General features: G+C 54.8%; 1 protein-coding gene across 2 annotated transcripts; it reads left to right on the forward strand.

Moving 5' to 3' along the window:
• The first annotated feature begins 271 nt into the window (after positions 1–271).
• KANK3 (KN motif and ankyrin repeat domains 3) lies at positions 272–18,781 on the forward strand. 2 transcript variants are annotated; one of them, XM_038772986.1, is made up of 11 exons: positions 272–337; positions 11,682–11,761; positions 11,835–12,764; positions 13,598–13,697; positions 13,865–14,071; positions 14,728–14,815; positions 15,355–15,577; positions 16,050–16,192; positions 16,693–16,893; positions 17,829–17,927; positions 18,125–18,781. In XM_038772986.1, exons 2-11 carry the CDS (start codon positions 11,725–11,727, stop codon positions 18,167–18,169), a joined length of 2,073 nt encoding a protein of 690 aa, XP_038628914.1. In that variant the 5' UTR covers positions 272–337; positions 11,682–11,724; the 3' UTR covers positions 18,170–18,781. The 2 variants fall into 2 exon arrangements, with proteins under 2 accessions (XP_038628914.1, XP_038628915.1); XM_038772987.1 differs by lacking the exon at positions 272–337 and having other exon boundaries at positions 11,581–11,761; positions 18,128–18,781.
• The last annotated feature ends 777 nt before the right edge of the window (positions 18,782–19,558 follow it).

The raw sequence follows: 19,558 nt of genomic DNA on the forward strand, positions 1-19,558 counted from the left end.
ATGCACATGGGAAGCACTTAACAAATGCCATCACTCCTAACAGATGCGCTCGTTATGGTGGTTCTTGTTCTCTGGCCTCCCCTAAGGAGTGAAGATGGGAGGGGAGGGGAGGGGAGGGGTTCCCCACCCAGCTCGGGTCCCCCGGGGGGCCCAAGCGCATTCCTGGCCGCCGGACGGTTGGGGTCCCACCCATCCAGAGCCATTGGCGGGCCGGGAATGGGGCGGCAACTGTTTGGTTGGCCCAACTGCCTGTCGGGGACCGTGGCTTTTTAACTAGCCCCGCACCGGTTGCTGGGCGGGGGAGGGATTTCGGGCAGTGGTGTTGCTGCAGCTTCAGGTAGGACGGTCCTCTCTGGGAGGGGGCGAGGGAGAGGTGACCCCTGGGTGGGGGGGCTGAGGGGTCAGGGAGAGGGGAACCCGGCTCCCGCGGGAGGGAAAACTGGGCCCACTATTGGGTAGGGACTGTCTCCCTATGTTGCCAATTTGTCCTTCCCAAGCGCTTAGTAAGCACCCAGTAAGCGCTCAATAAGTACGATTGATTGATTGCACCCAAGATTCAGAACTCCAAGGAGGGGGGAATCCCACGCCAGACCCACCCCGGGTGCCGGTGGCGTTCCCTGGCGGGTGGGCACCAGGAGGGAGCTCGCTCTATGGTCGAGGTTCAGGCCGGCCCGCTTCATCGTCATCATCATCGATCGTATTTATTGAGCGCTTACTATGTGCAGAGCACTGGACTAAGCGCTTGGGAAGTCCAATTATTGAGCGCTTACTATGTGCAGAGTAGTACTAAGCGCTTGGGAAGTCCAAATTGGCAACATATAATCTTTTCCCGGAGTCCCAGGATCTCGGGAGGGGGACCCTTACAGATGAGGCTGGAAGGGTGCAGCCCTCCCCGCCCGCCCTGGCTCACGGCTGCCCGGGCCGGTGCCTTCCCCCGTGGGGTGGGAGGAAGGGGAGTTGTTGTTGTTGTTTTAATTGGCATTTGTTAAGCGCTTACTATGTGCAAAGCACTGTTCTAAGCGCTGGGGAGGATACAGGGTGATCAGGTTGTCCCACGTGGGGCTCACAGTCTCAGTCCCCATTTTACAGATGAGGTAACTGAGGCCCAGAGCAGTGAAGTGACTTGCCCAAAGTCACACAGCAGACATGTGGCGGAGTCGGGATTCGAACCCATGACCTCCGACTCCAAAGCCCGGGCTCTTTCCACTGAGTTGAGCGGGTGGAGTTTTTCCAATTTCCCTCCTCTCCTGCAGCCCTTCCCTCTTGCTCCCCCCACATCCATCCCGCGGCTGGAGAATCCATTCATTCGCCCCCTCTGTCCCACCGATCGCCGAAGAAACGGGAGTGGAAGAGCCTCGGCGGTCTTCACCCCTGTTCATTCATTCAATTAGAGAATCAGCGCCCTACTCACGGCCCTACTGAGAGCTCACCTCCTCCAGGAGGCCTTCCCAGACTGAGCCCCTTCCTTCCTCTCCCCTTCGTCCCCCCTCCATCCCCCATCTTACCTCCTTCCCTTCCCCACAGCACCTGTATATATGTTTGTACATATTTATTACTCCATTTATTTATTTTACTTGTACATATCTATTCTATTTATTTTATTTGGTTAGTATGTTTGGTTTTGTTCTCTGTCTCCCCCTTTTAGACTGTGAGCCCACTGTTGGGTAGGGACTGTCTCTATATGTTGCCAATTTGTACTTCCCAAGCGCTTAGTACAGTGCTCTGCACACAGTAAGTGCTCAATAAATACGATTGATGATGATGACGAAGCAGCGTGGCTCAGTGGAAAGAGCCCGGGCTTTGGAGGCAGAGGTCATGGGTTCAAATCCCGGCTCCACCAATTGTCAGCTGTGTGACTTTGGGCAAGTCACTTCACTTCTCTGGGCCTCAGTTACCTCACCTGTAAATAAATAAATAATAATAATGGCATTTGTTAAGCGCTTACTATGTGCAAAGCACTGTTCTAAGCGCTGGGGGGGGATACAATGTGATCAAGTTGTCCCACGTGGGGCTCACAGTCTTAATCCCCATTTTTACAGATGAGGTAACTGAGGCTCAGAGAAGTTAAGTGACTTGCCCAAGGTCACACAGCAGACTTGTGGTGGAGCCGGGATTCGAACCCATGACCTCTGACTCCAAAGCCCGTGCTCTTTCCACTGAGCCACGCTGCTTCTGTAAAATGGGGATTAAGACTGTGAGCCCCATGAGGGACAACCTGATCACCTTGTAACCTGTGCTTTGCACATAGTAAGCGCTTAATAAATGCCATTATTATTATTATTATTCAGTCGTATTCATTGAGCGCTTACTGTGTGCAGAGCACGGTACTAAGCGCTTGGGAAGTCCAAGTTGGCAACATATAGAGACGGTCCCTACCCAACAGCGGGCTCACAGTCTAGCTGCTCCTCCAACTGAAGGGAAGGTGCGAGGTGGTGGGTGAGACTCACAAGGCCGCTCCTTGATACCTCCTTTTCCCCACTGGCAGGAGGGCCAGTAGCCAGCCCCCTCCCTCCCTTCTCTTGGGATAATAATAATAATGGCATTTATTAAGCGCTTACTATGTGCAGAGCACTGTTCTAAGCGCTGGGATGGAGGAGGGGGGTTTCTATCCGGGACAGGAACCCAGAGCCCTGTTTCACAGCACCTCGGCCCGAACTGCCAGCACATCAAGAAAGGGTGGTGGTACAGCATCTCCCGGGAAACCTGCCGGGGTGACAACCCTTAAGCCCTCCTTGGGGTGGGGAGGTTCCTTCGGTTCTGCGGCCATTTCCCGATCTTGGGGATATGGTGGACTCCTCCGGATGCCTGGGCTGGGGGAAGCGATCCCAAGGGGGCCGGAGAGACAATGCCCCGGCGGATGGAGCCGCCCTGCCTTCCTCAGGAAACGGGGGGGGGGGGCAGAACCGGGAGCGTCTGTCCTTGTCCTTCCTCCCTCCCTCCCCTCCCCTAACATTCACTCCAGGTCTCCGCACCTTACAGCTTTTGGAGGCCATCGGGCATCGTGGCTCAGTGGCAGGAGCCCAGGCTTTGGAGTCAGAGGTCATGGGTTCAAATCCCGGCTCCGCCAACTGTCAGCCATGTGACTTTGGGCAAGTCACTTAACTTCTCTGTGCCAGTTACCTCATCTGTAAAATGGGGATTAAAACTGTGAGCCCCCCCCCCCCCCCATGGGACAACCTGATCACCTTGTAACCTCAGCGCTTAGAACAGTGCTTTGCACATAGGGGTAGGGACTGTCTCTATATGTTGCCAATTTGTACTTCCCAAGCGCTTAGTACAGTGCTCTGCACATGGTAAGCGCTCAATAAATACGATTGATGATGATGATAGTAAGCGCTTAACAAATACCATTATGAAATGAATCCTAGGCGGAGGGAACGGCGCACAGTTGCCCCCTCACCCTGTTCCTGGGCCCAGGAGGGGATTAGGAATCCTGGGCCAGGATGGGCCTTGTCCAGGCTCGCTGCCCTCTTCCCCCGCCGCCCCGGGCTGGTGTTCCTCCAGTCAACCTGCTCTGGACACTGGGCGTGGATACTGGGAGTGGGGGGAGACCTGAATTCCATGTGCAAATTCCAATGCGGTGGCCTGAATTCCTGGGAGAAAATGAGTCCTACCGCGAGGAGGGATAGGAGGATGGGAGGTACTTCTCCTCCTCTTTCTTGCCTGCCTGCCCCAGCTCAGCTCTGCCTGACACCCACCAGGTAGGGGGTCCGGCAGACCCCTTCCCTTCCTGCCTCTCCCGGTCCAGGGAACCTCAAACGAGTCTTCTCAGGGCCCTCCCCACTCCCCAGGGTTCAGACCCGGATTTCCCACTGTGGCTCAGTGGCCGTGGGTTCCAATCCCGCCTCCGCCGCTTAATTTAATTTAATGATGATGGCGTTTCTTAAGCGCTTACTATGTACAGAGCACTGTTCCAAGCACTGGGGGGGGATACAAGGTGATCAAGTTGGCCCACTTGGGGCTCACAGTCTTAATCCCCATTTTTCAGATGAGGTAACTGAGACTCAGAGAAGTGAAGTGGCCTGCCCAAGGTCGCACTTGGCAGCTGTGTGACTTTGTGTAAAGTCACATAATAATAATAATAATAATGATGGAATTTAAGTGCTTACTATGTGCAAAGCACTGTTCTTGCTCTGTGACTCAGTTACCCCAGCTGGAATATAGGGATTAAGGCTGTGAGCCCCATGTGGGATAACCTGGCATCTACCCCAGTGCTTAGAACAGTGCTTGGCACAAGCGCTTGACAAATGCCATTTTTATTATTATTTCCCCCTTCATTACCCCACCCAAAGGGGGGGATAGCAAAGAGTTTTTTGAGAGATGAGGGAGGGGCCGTATTGGATTCTGACTCTGTGGAGAGGAACAGTGTGGGGAGGGAGAGGCAGTGTAGACTGTAAACTCACTGTGGGCGGGGAACATGACTGCCAACTCTGTTACACTGTACTCTCCCAAGCACTTAGTACAGTGCTGTGCACCCAGTAAGTACTCAATCACATGGCCTAGGGGATAGAGCACTGGCCTGGGAGTCAGAAGGTCATGGGTTCTAATCCTAGCTCCACCACTTGCCTGCTGTGTGACCTTGGGCAAGTCACTTCACTTCTCCGTGTCTCAATTACCTCATCTATAAAATGGGGATGAGACTGTGAGCCCCACGTGGCACAAGGGACTGCGTCCGACCCGATTTGCTTGTATCCACCCCAGCGCTTAGTACAATGCCTGGCACATAGTAAGCGCTTAACAAATATGACGATAAGGATTGATTGTGTAGTGCAGAGGAGGGGAGAGTGGAAAGGGGCTGTGGAAACAAGTTGGCAACCTATATGCCCTGAGTGTGTGATCTGTGTGTACACTGGGTGCGACATACATACTGTATGTACAAACACTATGTATATGCTATACTTCCCAAGCGCTTAGTACAGTGCTCTGCACACAGTAAGCGCTCAATAAATACGATTGAATGAATGAATGGAAATGCAAACAAGTGACGTGACTGATGGGGGTGGCAGGAAAAGAGAGGAGAGAGAGAGAGAGTCCCTATCCCCCACTCTCCTTTTTCTTTGCCAGGATCTCCTCTTCCCAAAGTGCAACTTGCAGAGGGGAAGAGGAATCACAACCCGCATTCTGACTCTCCCCCTTAGACCCAGCAGAAAGAAAAGCCCAAAATAGGCCCTGGAGAGTGGCCCAGCTCCCTGGGAGCAGAGGGTTGAGCCCCGCCTGTGATGAGCCATAATGAGGGGTCGCTCAGACAGTGGATCCGGCTCAGCGGGGGTGGGGGGCGGGAGCTGCTCCTCTGACAACTGCTACAGCTGTAGCCTCGGGCCCAGAAGCACAGGCTTTAGACGGTCCCTGCCAGCCACGTGGGAGTGCATCTCCGGCAGTTGTGTTCCCCAGCACCCCTGGGGTAGAAGCCCTCTAGACTGTGAGCCCACTGTTGGGTAGGGACTGTCTCTATATGTTGCCAATTTGTACTTCCCAAGCGCTTAGTACACTGCTCTGCACACAGTAAGCGCTCAATAAATACGATTGATTGAAGTGGGGGTCGGGAGCGGAGGAGCTCCTTACCTGCCCGAAACGGAAGACATACATTTGCCAGGGTTCAGGCCCTCCGGGAGCTCATATAGCAAGACAGGAAACAAGGAATTCAAAGGCCTTGTGCATTTAGTGTGCATACGGACCTCACCCCCACACAGAGCATACATAGCGTTTGCACATACAGTATGTATGCGGCACCCAGTGTACACACAGATCACACACTCAGAGATGCTGCACATTCAGGAAGCAGCGTGGCTTAGTGGAAAGAGCCCAGGCCTGAGAGTCGGAGGACCTAGATTCTAATCCCGGCTCCACCATTTGGTGTGGGACCTTGGGCAAGTCACTTCACTTTTCTGTGCTTCAGGTTTCTTCATCTGTAAAATGGGGATTCAATCCTACTCCCTCCCACTTAATAATAATAATAATAATGGCATTTATTAAGCGCTTACTATGTGCAAAGCACTGTTCTAAGCACTGGGGAGGTTACAAGGCGATCAGGTTGTCCCACGGAGGGCTCACAGTCTTCATCGCCATTTTATAGTCGAGGGAACTGAGGCCCAGAGAAGTTGTGACTTGCCCAAAGTCACACAGCTGACAATTGGCAGAGCCAGGATTTGAACCCATGACCTCTGACTCCAAAGCCCGTGCTCTTTCCACTGAGCCACACTGCTTCTCTAAGACCGCTTCTCTAAGGTCTGACTTAGACCACGAGCCCCACTGTGGAACATTCAATCGTATTTACTGAGCGCTTACTGTGTGCAGAGCACTGTACTAAGTGCTTGCAAAGTACAGTACAGTACAACAGGCTCACAGTTTAGAGGGGGGAGACAGACATTGAAACAAGTCAACAGGCATCAATACCAATAAATAGAATTATAGATATAAGCATATATACATAAGGGTGGGGCGGGGAGGGGGGAAGGAGCAAAGGGAGCAAGTCAGGGTGATACAGAAGGGAGTGGGAGCTGAGGAGAAGTGGGGCTTAGTCTAGGAAGGCTTCTTGGAGGAGGTGCACCTTCAGAAGGGCTTTGAAAGGGGGGAGAGTTGAGTTTTCAGGCGGATTTGAGGAGGGAGGGCGTTCCAGGCCAGAGGTAGGACCCGGGCCAGGCGTCGGCGGTGAGACGGGCGAGATGGAGGCACAGTGAGAAGATTAGCACCAGAGGAGTGGAGTGTGCGGGCTGGGATGGAGAAGAGAAGGGAGGTGAGGTAGGAGGGGGCAAGGTGATGGTGATGAACATGGGCTCTGTCCGACCCTATCAGCTTACCTCTACCCCAGTGCTTGGCACGTAGTAAGCACTTAACAAATAATAATAATATTGGATGTACCGACCAGTACTGCACATGGTACACTCTCAGATTTACCATTCACAGACTGCACACGTAGAATACACACACATAATGAGGAGCCAGTATAAGTAAATGCTATATACTGGTGAGCTGGAATTTTCTGTTTCTTGACATTTGTTTTCCTTGATGGGTAACCCTAACCTAGACATCATAGGGCAGGCTTGGAGCTCTGCAAACATATCCCCCCAGGCATCCAAAAATCGCTTTCCTCTTCCAGTATACCCAGGCCTCCGTGCAGGCTTTGGGTCAGCTCTGGTCCTGGCGCTTCGGGCCGGGGCCAAAGGAAACAGGTAGTTACTGCTCTTTGGTGCTCTCCCTTGGGCCCCAGGCCACTGTCCCCTTTCCCAATCTCAGCAATGGCTGCATCGACCAGAGCCCTGCTGGACTGCTGGACGATTGATTGATTGATTGACTGGAAGTGTCTTAGAGAAGCAGTATCCGCCTCAGCTCTCTTGTTCCCAACCAGGACCCATGGCAGGCAGTCTGTGGCTGAATTTTGGTGACTCTAAGCCCCCTCTGAAGAGCGACAGGGGAAAGAGGGATCTCTCTTTCCCTCTGTCCGTCCCATCCTGCCTCCTTTCTACCCAACCTCTGGTTTTGGCAGGCTTGGTGGAGGGCAGGGTGGGAACGGTCTGCTCTGAAGCATGGGAGGGACAGAGGAAGCAAGAGGGTTTCCTGGAGGAGGAAGCCTGATGATGATTGCTGGTGATGCTGAGGTGCAAGGCAGCCTGCTCATTGGGCGGCACGGAGGGAGGAGTTGTCTCAGATTTAAGAGAAACCAGCAGAGAGGCTGAGCCGAGAGGGTGAGGCGGGAGGAGCCGTTTCCAAATAGGGTCACCTGCTAAATTGAAGAATCATGAGCTCCCTCTTTGACCCGCCACCTCGTAAAACCACCTCCTTTTCTAATTGGGCCCTCACCCGGGGGACTATTTCAGTGGTGGCAGTGGTCCAGCCCCTTGCGTGGAATGTCTAAAATGATTGTTTACTTTGCGCAGATGGCAAGTGGCGGTACCTTGTCCCCCCAGCGCTAGCTGTTTGTTTTACCCAGCCAGACCCAGAGGGGACAAACATGTCCTGTCAGCGGGGTCTGGGGTCTCATTCTCCCACACCCTGGTTCTTTAGCCACCTCCCCTCTGATGAGAGATCTGAGCAGCTGCAGGCAGATGTGCGGAGGGCCAGGCCCTGCGGATGCAGCTGTTGCTGCAGGGCCCCTCCCTCCCACTCTGACCGATGAAATCACTTGTCCTGTGTCCAAGGCATTTTGTCCTCGTATCTTCTGAGAGCAAAAGCTGCTTGTCGGAACTGGGCTCCTCTCTGCCGGGCAAATCGACCCCTCCCCAGGTCCCGTCTCTTCCCCCTGCTAGTCTGTGGGTGGTTTGAAATCTGCTAGGAGCTAGAGCGGGGTGGAGGTGTAGAGGGGAGGGAGACTTGTTGAGCTGGCCCCTCTAGCCCTAAAGAGACCTGCTCCCCTGAGTGTCTTGGGGCTGTTGCCAGTCACTAGTCCCAAGACCCAGTGTTCCCTGAGACTGCAACGTGGCCTAGTGGATAGAGCACGGGCTTGGGAGTCAGAAGGACCTGGGTTCCAATCCTGACTCTGCCACTCGTCTGCTGTGTGACCTCGGGTAAGTCACTTAACTTCTCTGTGCTTCAGTTCCTCATCTGTAAAATGGGGATTAAGTCTGTGAGCCCTATGTGGGACAGGGACTGTGTCCAACCCGATTAGCCTGTATCTACCCCGGTGCTTCGAACAGTGTCTGGCACACCGTAAGCACTTAAATACCACAATTCATTCATTCGTACTTATTGAGCGCTTACTGTGTGCAGAGCACTGTACTAAGCGCTTGGAAAGTACAATTCAGCCACAGATAGAGACAATCCCTACCCAACAACGGGCTCACAGTCTAGAAGGGGGAGACAGGCAACAAAACAAGTAGACAGGCATCAATAGCCTCAAAATAGATAAATAGAATTATAGTTATACATCCTTACTAAAATAAATAGAATAATAAATATGTACAAATAGACACAAGTGCTGTGGGGAGGGGGAGGGGGTAGGGCAGAGGGAGGGAGTGGGGGCGATGGGGAGAAGGAGGAGAGGATAATGGGGGGGCTCAGTCTGGGAAGGCCTCCTGGAGGAGGTGAGTTCTCAGTAGGGCTTTGAAGGGAGGAAGAGAGCTAGTTTGGCGGATGTGAGGAGGGAGGGCATTCCGGGCCAGAGGTAGGACGTGGGCCAGGGGTCAACGGCGGGACAGGCGAGAACGAGGCACGGTGAGGAGGTTAGCGGCAGAGGAGCGGTGTGGGGGGGCAGGGCTGTGGAAGGAGAGGAGGGAGCGAAGTGATGGAGAGCTTTGATTGTTATAGTGGGCAGCGCCAAGGTCAGAAGTCAGCCCCTGGGCCAAACTCAGATCCCTGCAGACACCCGTGGGAACCACAGAATAATGATAATAATAATATGTTCAATACTTCCTTTGCGCCAGGTACTAAGTGCTGGAGTAGCTACAAGATAATCAGATTGGACCCAGTTCCTGTCCCACATGGGGTTTGCAGTCCTGAGAGGGAGGGGAGAAGAGGTATTGAATCCCCATTTTACAGATGAGGAAACGGAGGCACAGACTGAAGCGACTTGCCCAAGGTCACACGGCAGGCAAGTGGCAGAGCAGGAAAGTGAGGCGAAGGTACTGAGGCCGCAATCCCAAGTGGACGGAGCTGTCAGCGGCTGCATGGGCCAGCAGGTTGCACAACTGGAGACAAACTCCAGATGCTCAGGGGTGGGTGGGGCTGCAGAAGCAGACTCTGAGTGAAGGGCCTCCTTCCAGTCGTCTCTTTTAATGGGTATCTGTTGAATAATAATAATAATAATAATAATAATAATAATGATGATGGCATTTATTAAGCGCTTACTATGTGCAAAGCACTGTTCTAAGCACTGGGGAGGTTACAAGGTGATCACGTTGTCCCACAGAGGGCTCACAGTCTTCATCCCCATTTTACAGATGAGGTAACTGAGGCCCAGAGAAGTTGTGACTTGCCCAAGGTCACACAGCTGACAGTTGGCAGAGCCGGGATTTGAACCCATGACCTCTGACTCCAAAGGCCGGGCTCTTTCCAGTGAGCCACGCTGCTTCCCTATGCTTCTTATGTGTCAAGCACTGTTCTAAGCAGTGGAGTGGATACAAGTTCATCACACAGAACATAGTCCCCGTCCCACATGGGACTCACAGTCTAAGATGGAGGGAGAACAGGGATTGAGTCCCCATTTTGCAGTTGAGAAAACCGAGTCACAGAGAAGTTAAATGACTTGCCTAAGGTCACACAGCAGGCAAGTGACTGAGCTGAGATTAGGACCTGGGTCCTCTGGCTCCCAGTCCCATTGATGCCTTATCCACTAGACCAAATTGTTTGCCACTTGAAGAGGGCAACATGGGGGTGGGGGGAAGCATCCCAGGGACAGGTGCTACATCAGGAGTCTGGGGTTGGGGGGCAGGGCAGGGCAGTGCCAGGCTGGACTGCTGAGACCAGTACGGGGAACTGGGAATGCTAGAGTTGGTATGCTGGTAAGGCTCAATGAAAGCCCTCTTTTCCTTGAGAGGCTTTGGACTTGGGCTCTCTCCCAGAGATGCTTGCCCCGTCCTGGCACTCACAAGGATGCCCTTCCAGGTTTGCCCAGGTCACTCCCCTGTCCCCGCCATGGTACTGTTGTAGGCTCCAACTCTCCAGGTTGATAGAGTTGTTTTCTCTGCCTCCATTCATTCAATCATATTTATTGAGCGCTTACTGTGTGCAGAGCACGGTACTAAGCACTTGGGAAGTGCTTAGTACCGTGCTCTGCACACAGTAAGCGCTCAATAAACACGACTAATTGATTGGGAAGTACAAGTCAGCAACATATAGAGACTGTCCCTACCCAACAACGAGCTCACAGTCTAGAAGGGGGAGACAGACAACAAAACATGTAGACAGGTGTTAAATCTGTCCGAATAGAATTATAGCTATATGCACATCATTAACAAAATAAATAGAATAGTAAATATGTACAAGTAAAATAGAGTAATAAATCTGCACAAATATATACAAGCGCTGTGGGGAGGGGAAGGAGGTAGGGTTGGGGGGTGATGGGGAGGAAGAGAGGAAAAAGGGGGCTCAGAATGGGGCCAGATGGGACTGCCCTACTGACCGTCCGGAACAGCTCTTCCATTTTACCACTTTCACATCCACGATCTCAATTTGCCCTCACAATTTCCCGAGGTAGGAAGAGAAACCAGATCACCCGCTCTACCCGCCAGGCCCCAACTACTTCTCCATTCTCCCTGGAATGAAATTCTTCACATGTTGACCCTCTGCTCTGGCCTGGCAGCCAAAGTCCTGGGGATCCCAAAATAAGGAGGAGGAGCAGCGGACCTGGGGCTGAGGGAATGGACATGCTGGGCTGTGGTCGTATCGGAAGAGCGGCGGAACCATCCGCTCGCCCCCGGCCCCCGCCAAGTCCTTGGGAAGCAGATCTAACTCCTAAGTCCGACGCTCCCTTTTCAGGTTCCCCGGCCCCCACCAAGTCCTTGGGAAGCAGATCTAACACCTAAGTCCGACGCTCCCTTTTCAGGTTCCCCGGCCCCCGCCAAGTCCTTGGGAAGCAGATCTAACTCCTAAGTCCGCTCCCTTTTCAGGTTCCCCGGCCCCTGCCAAGTCCTTGGGAAGCAGATCTAACTCCTAACTCCGACGCTCCCTTTTCAGGTTCCCCGGCCCCCGCCAAGTCCCCAGCACTTGGGAAGCAGATATAACTCCTAAGTCCGACGCTCCCTTTTCAGGTTCCCCGCGGCCCAGCCACCTACCCAGCTTCCCAGGGCCACTATGGCGCAGTTTGACCACTTGAACCCCAACCTCCCAGGTAAGTGCGGGAGCCCCCTGGGCCCTCTTTCCCTCCCCGCGTCTCCCACATGTTCCTGCTGGCCGTCCTCCAGATCTGGGCGGACCCTTCCTGTACCGGGACCAGGACCGGGAGCCGGCGGCAGGAGAGCGGAGTCCCTACTCGGTGGAGACACCCTACGGCTTCCAGCTGGACCTGGACTTCCTCAAGTACGTGGAGGACATCGAGAGCGGCCAGTGCCTGCGCCGGGGGCCCGCTCCGGCGCGCCGCCCCCGGGGGGCCGCCCGCCCCTGGCCCGACCCCCGCAGTCCCGAGTCCCTGCCGCCCCCGTCCCCCAAGGGGCCCGGCCGCAACCCGCGGGTGGAGAAGACGCTGCTGGAGACCAGCCGGCGGCTGCAGCTGGAGCAGGAGCGGGAGGCCTCGGGGCGCTGCAGCCCCGCGCCGCCCGTCAGCCCCGCGCCGCCCGTCAGCCCCGCGCAGCTGCAGCACGTGCGCGAGCAGATGGCCGCGGCGCTGCGCCAGCTGCGCGAGCTGGAGGGCCAGGTGCGTGCCATCCCCGCCCTGCAGCGCCAGGTGCGCACCCTGCGCGAGGAGAAGGCACGCCTGATGGCTGGCCTGGCCGCGGAGGCCGAGCCCGAGCCGAGACCGGGCAAGCTCGGGGAGCTGCGCCGGCTCACGGAGCGCCTGGCCCAGCCCCGGGCCGGGGAGGGCGGGGGGGACGAGCCGGCCGCGCCGCGCCACCGCCACCACCACCGCAGCCAGCGCGAGGTGGGCGTGAGCGCCGTCCCGACGGCTTGCGACGCCGCCACCTGGGTGACGGAACCGCTGCTGGGGCGGCCGGCCGAGGCCGAGCGGGAACTGGAGCTGCTGCGCGCCCGCCTGGAGCACCAGCAAGGCCTCAGCGCGCTGCTCGAAGGCCGCTTGCGGGAGGCGGTGCGGGAGCTGGAGGCGCTGCGCCCGAAGGCCACCCAGGCCCAGCTGGACCCTGCCCTGGGAGACCCGGCGGGGAGCAGCCCCGGCCTTGGTGAGGCCCGCCAGCCCTTCGCCTCCAGTGCCCTCCTTTCGCTCGTTCATTCATTCATTCAGTCGTATTTATTGAGCGCTTACCGCGTGCGGAGCACTGGGCTGAGCGCTTGGAAGTACAAGTTGGCCGCAGATGGAGACGGTCCCTACCCAACAGCGGGCTCACAGTCTAGAAGGGGGAGACCGACAACAAAACATAGCAACAAAATAAAGAGAATAAATATCCATGGGGGGAAAACATAGCAACAAAATAAATAGAATAAATATCCACGGGGGAGGGGGGACTGGGGCGCGGACAGTGCACCGCACTAGGCGCTACGGAAGACAGAGACCCGCCCTCCACGGCCGCCTCTAATGGGGGGGTGGCATTAACAAACAAATGGCAGTGGTAGGAGAGAGCCCAGTTGAACTCAGAGACTAGGTAGACGGCACGGACGGCCTGAATAAATATCACCTAGGTGAATCCGGAGTAAATAGCGACGTCAATCCGGAGGTAAAGGCCGCGGTGGCCAAGAAGGAGGGGGATCGAGTCGGGAAGGCCTCCTGGAGGAGGTGGCTCTTGAGAAGAGCTTCGGAGGGCCGGGAGGAAGGATGTGGTCTTCCAGACAAGGGAAGGGCCTGAGCAGTAGGGCAGTGAGGAGGTTTGCCGGGGAGACATCGGGTACAAATTGGGGTGTAGGGCGAGCCTCCCCTCTTTTCTTCTCACTTCCCTTCCTCGCCCCTCCTTCTCTCTCCCACTTCCTCCTCTTCTGTCTCGGCTCTGGATCGCCCCGTCCGCCCCCTGCCCTGCCCCGTATTCAGCCTCTCTGGTCCCCTGTCTTCCTGTACCCACAGGTGCCCTGAAGTCCATCATGAAGAGGCGGGATGGGGCTGCCGCCCCTGAGCCCAACACCGGCCGCAAGAGCCTGCAGTTTGTGGGGGTCCTCAATGGAGAGTGCGTCCCCTGGGCACCCCCGACCCCCAAACTCCAGGGCACGCCCTGGCTCCCTACAGGTGGATGGGCCACTGCCCCCACCACAGCCTCGGCTGCCTTCCCTTTCTGATGCCCCGCTGGCTTTGAGCCCCGTGCCCCTCACCCTGCCCCTTCCCTCCTCGTTCCAGATACGAGAGCTCATCCAGCGAAGAAGAGTCCAGCGACGGAGAGGCGGAGGGACCCGAGGACAGCAGCTCCGGACCAGACAGTTCCGACAGCGGCGGCGGCGGCGGCGACTCTCCCCCGATTACCGCGGAGAGCAGTCCCACTGAAGCCCAGGGCGATGAGCAGCCTCCGTCCAGCCCAGAGCCTGGCCCTCAGGAGGTCAAAGAAAAGTGAGTGGGGAGAGACCCAGGAGGGGACTTCTCTTTCCTTCTCTCTCCTTACCCTCAAGGCCCTACTGAGAGCTCACCTCCTCCAGGAGGCCTTCCCAGACTGAGCCCCCTCCTTCCTCTCCCCCTCTCCATCTTCCTTCCCTTCCCCACAGCACCTGTATACATGTATATATGTTTGTACGGATTTATTACTCTACTTGTGCATATTCTATTTTATTTTGTTAATATGTTTTGTTTTGTTCTCTGTCTCCCCCTTCTAGACTGTGAGCCCACTGTTGGGTAGGGACCGTCTCTATATGTTGCCATCTTGTACTTCCCAAGTGCTTAGTACAGTGCTCTGCACACAGTAAGCGCTCAATAAATACGATTGAATGGCCCAGTGGCTAGAGCACAGGCCTGGGAGTCTGGAGGTCATGGATTCTAATCCAGGCTGTCTCTTGTCCGCTCTGTGACCTTGGGCAAGTGACTTCACTTCTCCGGGCCTCAGTTACCTCATCTGTAAAATGGGGATCAAGACTGTGAGCTCCACTTGGGACAGGGCCTGTGTCCAACTCGATTTGCTTGTATCCAACCCAGCGCTTAGTAGAGTTTCTGGCACATAGTAAGCGCTTAAATACCATCATTAGTCTTATCATTCCTCTCCTTCACACCCCCAGGTTCGAGTTGAGCCCCCGCATGAGGGACGCCTGCCTGATGCTCAGGAACCAGCTGAGCCAGCCTGGAGGCGGCCGGAGCCGGGAGGGAGTGAGTGTGGCACTGCAGTGGGAGACAAGCCTTGACCTTGTCCAGAATGGTTTAGGAACAACCCCCCCCCAAAAAAAAAAAACCAAACCCAAAACACCACACACACACACACACAATCTCTCTCTCTCCCCCCCCCCCCACCCCCCACCTGCCTGGGAGTAATCAACAGTACAAAATGAGATGTAGGTTTTCCCCCTTCCACCCTCCACAAAGCTTCCCCTGCCCAGGCACTAGGATGAAACTCAAGGCTCTGACTCCTTCTTGCCGTGTCCCCGTTGCCTTGATCCTGCCCTTTCTTTCTGCAGCTCTGCATTCCAGAGTGCTCTACCACCACCATCGTAGGCCAGGCTGAGGTGGGGGGGTGGAGGTGTGTCATCATTATCATCATCATCTTCAACGGCACCTGAGGGCCTACGGTGTGCAAAACACTGGACTGGGGCACATACAATAGAAGGAGCTTCTGACCTAATGGGAGAGAGCAGCTCTAGGGTCTGATTTCCCCCTCTACCTCCTCCTGACACCCTCTCTCTCCATCCCAGGGGCCAGGAGGCTGCAGCCTGGTGCAGCAAGAATGGTTCCGGGTGTCCAGTCAGAAGAACTCACTGCCTGGGCCAGTGGCCGATCATCTGATGGCGCTGGCCGAGCTCTCCCCGGCCCTACTGGCCCACGTGGTCAACCTGGCAGATGGCAACGGGAACACCGCCCTCCACTACAGCGTCTCTCATTCCAACTTCCACATTGTCCGCCTGCTGCTGGACACGGGTCAGGGAGCTGGGCTCTGCAGGGAGGTGGACTAGTGGCTGAGGCTGGGGGCAGGGAAGCAGAGGGAATTCTCACATTCAATGACCGTAAGTTGTCAGTTTTCCAAAGCACATGAACAAAAACCCCAGCACCACCTTTCGATCTCAGTGGTGTCTATCGACTGCCTTCAGTGTCTCCGTACTAGGCACTTGGGAGAGGGCAGCAGAAGTTGTAGGCTCTGTCCTCAACTTTACAATCTAATGTGGGAGAGAGTAGACACAGATTGGCCTATCTAGACAACTGACATCCGTCCTTCGTGCCAAACCCTAATCCCGGCCCTAGTGAGGTTCTTCAATTACCGAGATTTGTCGATAGGTTGGTTTCGATCCTTGGAAAAGGCGATAGAAGATGGGAGGAGGATGCCACCCTGGGAGCAGTATTAAACCTCTACGGTCCCAAATCCAACAGGGGGATTCTTTCCCCACCTTTTCAGGGGTCTGTAACGTCGATCACCAGAACAAAGCTGGCTACACAGCACTCATGCTGGCTGCTCTGGCCTCTGTGGAACAGGAGGAAGACATGGATGTGGTCAGAAGGCTTTTCAACCTTGGTAATGTCAATGCAAAGGCCAGCCAGGTGAGCTTGGACTCTAGTCTCCCGGCCAAGTGAGCTCGAATGAGGTATTTTCCCCCCCTCCTCTCTCCCGCCGTGGCTCCTGGGGCTGCCTGGCCACATTCATCCCAGGGAGTCCCCACCCATCCTAAGAAACATTAGGAGGCTCCCCACGAGGAGCCGGTTGTAACAAGTTGAAGTAAAGTTGGGCTCACCACATGACAGATTCATGACATTGAGCAAACGCTGTGGTCTGGGGGTTGAACTGAGGTGGACTTAAGAGACGCCCAACCGCATCTCTGTGTGGAGTAGAGGTGTGGGAGCGGGGGTGAGGGGAGGCAGGGAGATGACAGTTGGGGGGAGTCCCGGGCAGGGCTGTAAGCCGTCCGCCCAGGGACGGGTGCTGAATATGGGTTGAATGGCCAATTGTCATACAGTCTGACTCTGGGCTCCATTTTTTCGGCTCGCGCCCCCCCGTCCCACTCCCCTTCCCTCCTCATGGCCAACATTCTTCCTGGTATCAGGCTGGGCAGACGGCCCTGATGCTGGCAGTGAGTCACGGGCGACAGGAGATGGTTACAGCTCTGCTGGCCAGTGGGGCAGATGTGAACTTGCAGGACGAAGAGGGTTCCACGGCCCTGATGTGTGCCAGTGAACACGGGCGGGTGGAGACCGTGCGCTTGCTCTTGGCCCAGCCAGGTTGCGACCCTGCCATCCTGGATAAAGTGAGTGTCGGCGGCAGCCCTCTGCCCCTGCTGCTCTGGGATGGATTGGGGGGGCTTTGGGTGGGGTGTACGGTTGCTATGGGACACCCTCTTCCCGGGGAGGGGTGTGTGCGTGTGTCTCGGCTCAGTGGAAAGAGCCCGGGCTTTGGAGTCAGAGGTCTTGGGTTCAAATCCCAGCTCCGCCACGTCAGCTGTGTGACTTTGGGCAAGTCACTTCTCTGGGCCTCAGTTCCCTCATCTGTAAACTGGGGATGAAGGCTGTGAGCCCCACGTGGCGCAACCTGATTACCTTGTATCTACCCCAGCGCTTAGAACAGTGCTTTGCACATAGTAAGCGCTTAACAAATACCAACATTATTATTATTATTATTCTTGCTCGCTCCCACCTCAATGACCCACCCCTTCCTTACTTGGGTTGCCTTGGTGTGGGATTACTACTACTTGAGAAACAGCATGGTTTCGTGGAAAGGATTCTTTCCTTTCCTGATCTGGGAGTCAGAATCAATCCATCAATCAGTGGTATTTGAGTGCTCACTCTGTGCAGAGCACTGTACTAAGCACTTGGGAGAGTACAACAGAACTAGAAGATGCATCCTTGCCTGTAACAAATTTACAGTCTAAAGGACCTGGCTTCTAATTCTGGCTCTGCCAATTGCTCGCTACGTGACCATGAGCAAGTTGCTTAATTTCCCTCCGTCTCACTTTCCTCATCTGTAAAATCAGGTTTCAAAATCTTTTCTCCCTCCCAGTTAGACTGGGAGTCCCGTGTAGAACAGGAACTGTGACCTGCTTATCTTGCACCTATCCCAGTGCTCAGTACAGTTCTTGGCAACTTCTAAGTGCTTAAGTTATCACCTGGCAGATGCTTTCTCTACTCCCTAGGGTCTGGTCTGCCCACCCCCAGCTGGGCCCCAAACCCTTCCCTTCCCTTCCAGGATGGCAACAGTGCCTTGACTAGCGCTCTGAATGCTGAGCAGAAGGAGATTGCAGTGCTGCTGTATTCCCACATCAACGAGGCTAAGACCATGCCAGAGGTGACTTGTCTATTTTTCCTGGCAAGGGCTGGGCCTCAGCTGGGGGTGAGAAGGGTTTGGGCCTTTGAAGATTTCAGAGGACTCATGGAACCAAGGGAAACTTTCCTCTCCTGACCTCAGTTGCTATCAGGGCTGGGCTTGCGGGAGTCAAGTCAGAACATGCTAATTCTTCAACATTTGTGCTTGTTTCTTCCCAGCAGGTACCGCTGGCTGATGCTGATGAGGACAGCAGCAGCAGCTAAGGGTCCTCGGATCACCTTTCCTCCCTGCTCAAGCTGTAGGATTTCTACACTGGCCCCATCCTGTGATGGAAATGCTTCTATGCTAACCTCCCCAGGCCCTTTCCCCACTGCATTTAGTCTCCTGCTGCTCACTGAGCAGGTGCAGCAGAGAGGCCACTCTGTTGCCCCTTCTCAGCCCCATCCTGGCCAAGTGGGGTCAGGGCTGGGGAAGCTGTGAAGCTGTAATGTGAATGTCTCTTCTGGAAACTTGCTTCAAATAAGCCCCACCACTCAAAGTGAATGCCAGCATAGGAGGCTAGGCCCCACTCCAAGAATGGCTGCAGGCCCTGGGCCCAGAGGGGAACTAGAAGCCGGCAAGAAAGCTCTGCTCACAGTGGTGTGAAAGGAAATGGGAGGGGTAGCCTGCCAGGAAGTGGATCGGGGCTACCCTCTCTGCCTTAAAACAGCAGAGCTGGAGGGGATGTGGAAAAGCAGGGAAGGGCAGATAAGTCAATTTCTTGGACTGCTGGCTCCTACCTCCTATATAGATCACTAAAATGACCCCTTGCCCTATTCTTGCCTGAAGCCCAGGATTAAGACATCCTGTCCCAATAAAGTGCTAGGCAGCTGGAGTGTCACTGGATTCTCATTGTTTCTGGGGAGGCTTTCCTAGAGAGGGGGTTACCTGCTTTAGTCCTGGCCCAGCTTTCTGAAAAGGTAGATGGGCAGAGAGGAGGGTGTCAGCAGTTGTTTTTGTTGCTGCAAGCTATTCTGATGGTATTGACACCTGTCTACTTGTTCTGCCTGTCTCCCCCTTCTAGACTGTGAGCCCATTGTTGGGTTGGGACTGTTTATCTGGCCAAATTGTACTTCTCATGCACTTACAGTGATCTGCACACAGTAAGCACTCAGTATGATTGAATGGATTACAATAAGCATTTTCCCCAAAAGCCAAATGAATCACAGCTTAAGGGGAGCTACTTCTCCTGCCTTCATTGAACCTGGGGTTAGGAGCTAGGCCTGCAGAGCAGACTTCCACAATACACTCAACCTGAGCAAGGTAGCCCAGTGGCCAAAACAGATTAAGACCCCTCCCTTTTTCCTTCATATTGTCTATTGTCATATTGTCTACTGGGGATCCTTTCCATTGAAAATACAGCAGCCACCCTGTGGATACTTTTACTAGTCAATCATTTCTTGTTCACTTATGTGCTTTTAGACTGTGAGCCCACTGTTGGGCAGGGACTGTCTCTATATGTTGCTAATTTGTACTTCCCAAGCGCTTAGTACAGTGCTCTGCACATAGTAAGTGCTCAATAAATATGATTGATGATGTGCTTGGGACAGTACAAACTAAAAGACACTCCCTGCCCACCAGCTTCTAGCCTAAAGGGAGAGAAAGACATCAAT

The sequence above is a fragment of the Tachyglossus aculeatus genome, chromosome X1 (genome assembly GCF_015852505.1).
Source record: "Tachyglossus aculeatus isolate mTacAcu1 chromosome X1, mTacAcu1.pri, whole genome shotgun sequence".
Lineage (NCBI taxonomy): Eukaryota > Metazoa > Chordata > Mammalia > Monotremata > Tachyglossidae > Tachyglossus > Tachyglossus aculeatus.

Excerpts from the sequence above, each read along its gene's own strand:
- KANK3 (XM_038772986.1), top strand. The coding sequence starts at position 11,725 with ATGGCGCAGTTTGACCACTTGAACCCCAACCTCCCAG. Across the intron at positions 14,816-15,354 it reads GCGGCCGGAGCCGGGAGGGA|GGGCCAGGAGGCTGCAGCCT; the intron begins GTGAGTGTGGCA and ends TCTCCATCCCAG. Across the intron at positions 16,894-17,828 it reads ACCCTGCCATCCTGGATAAA|GATGGCAACAGTGCCTTGAC; the intron begins GTGAGTGTCGGC and ends CTTCCCTTCCAG.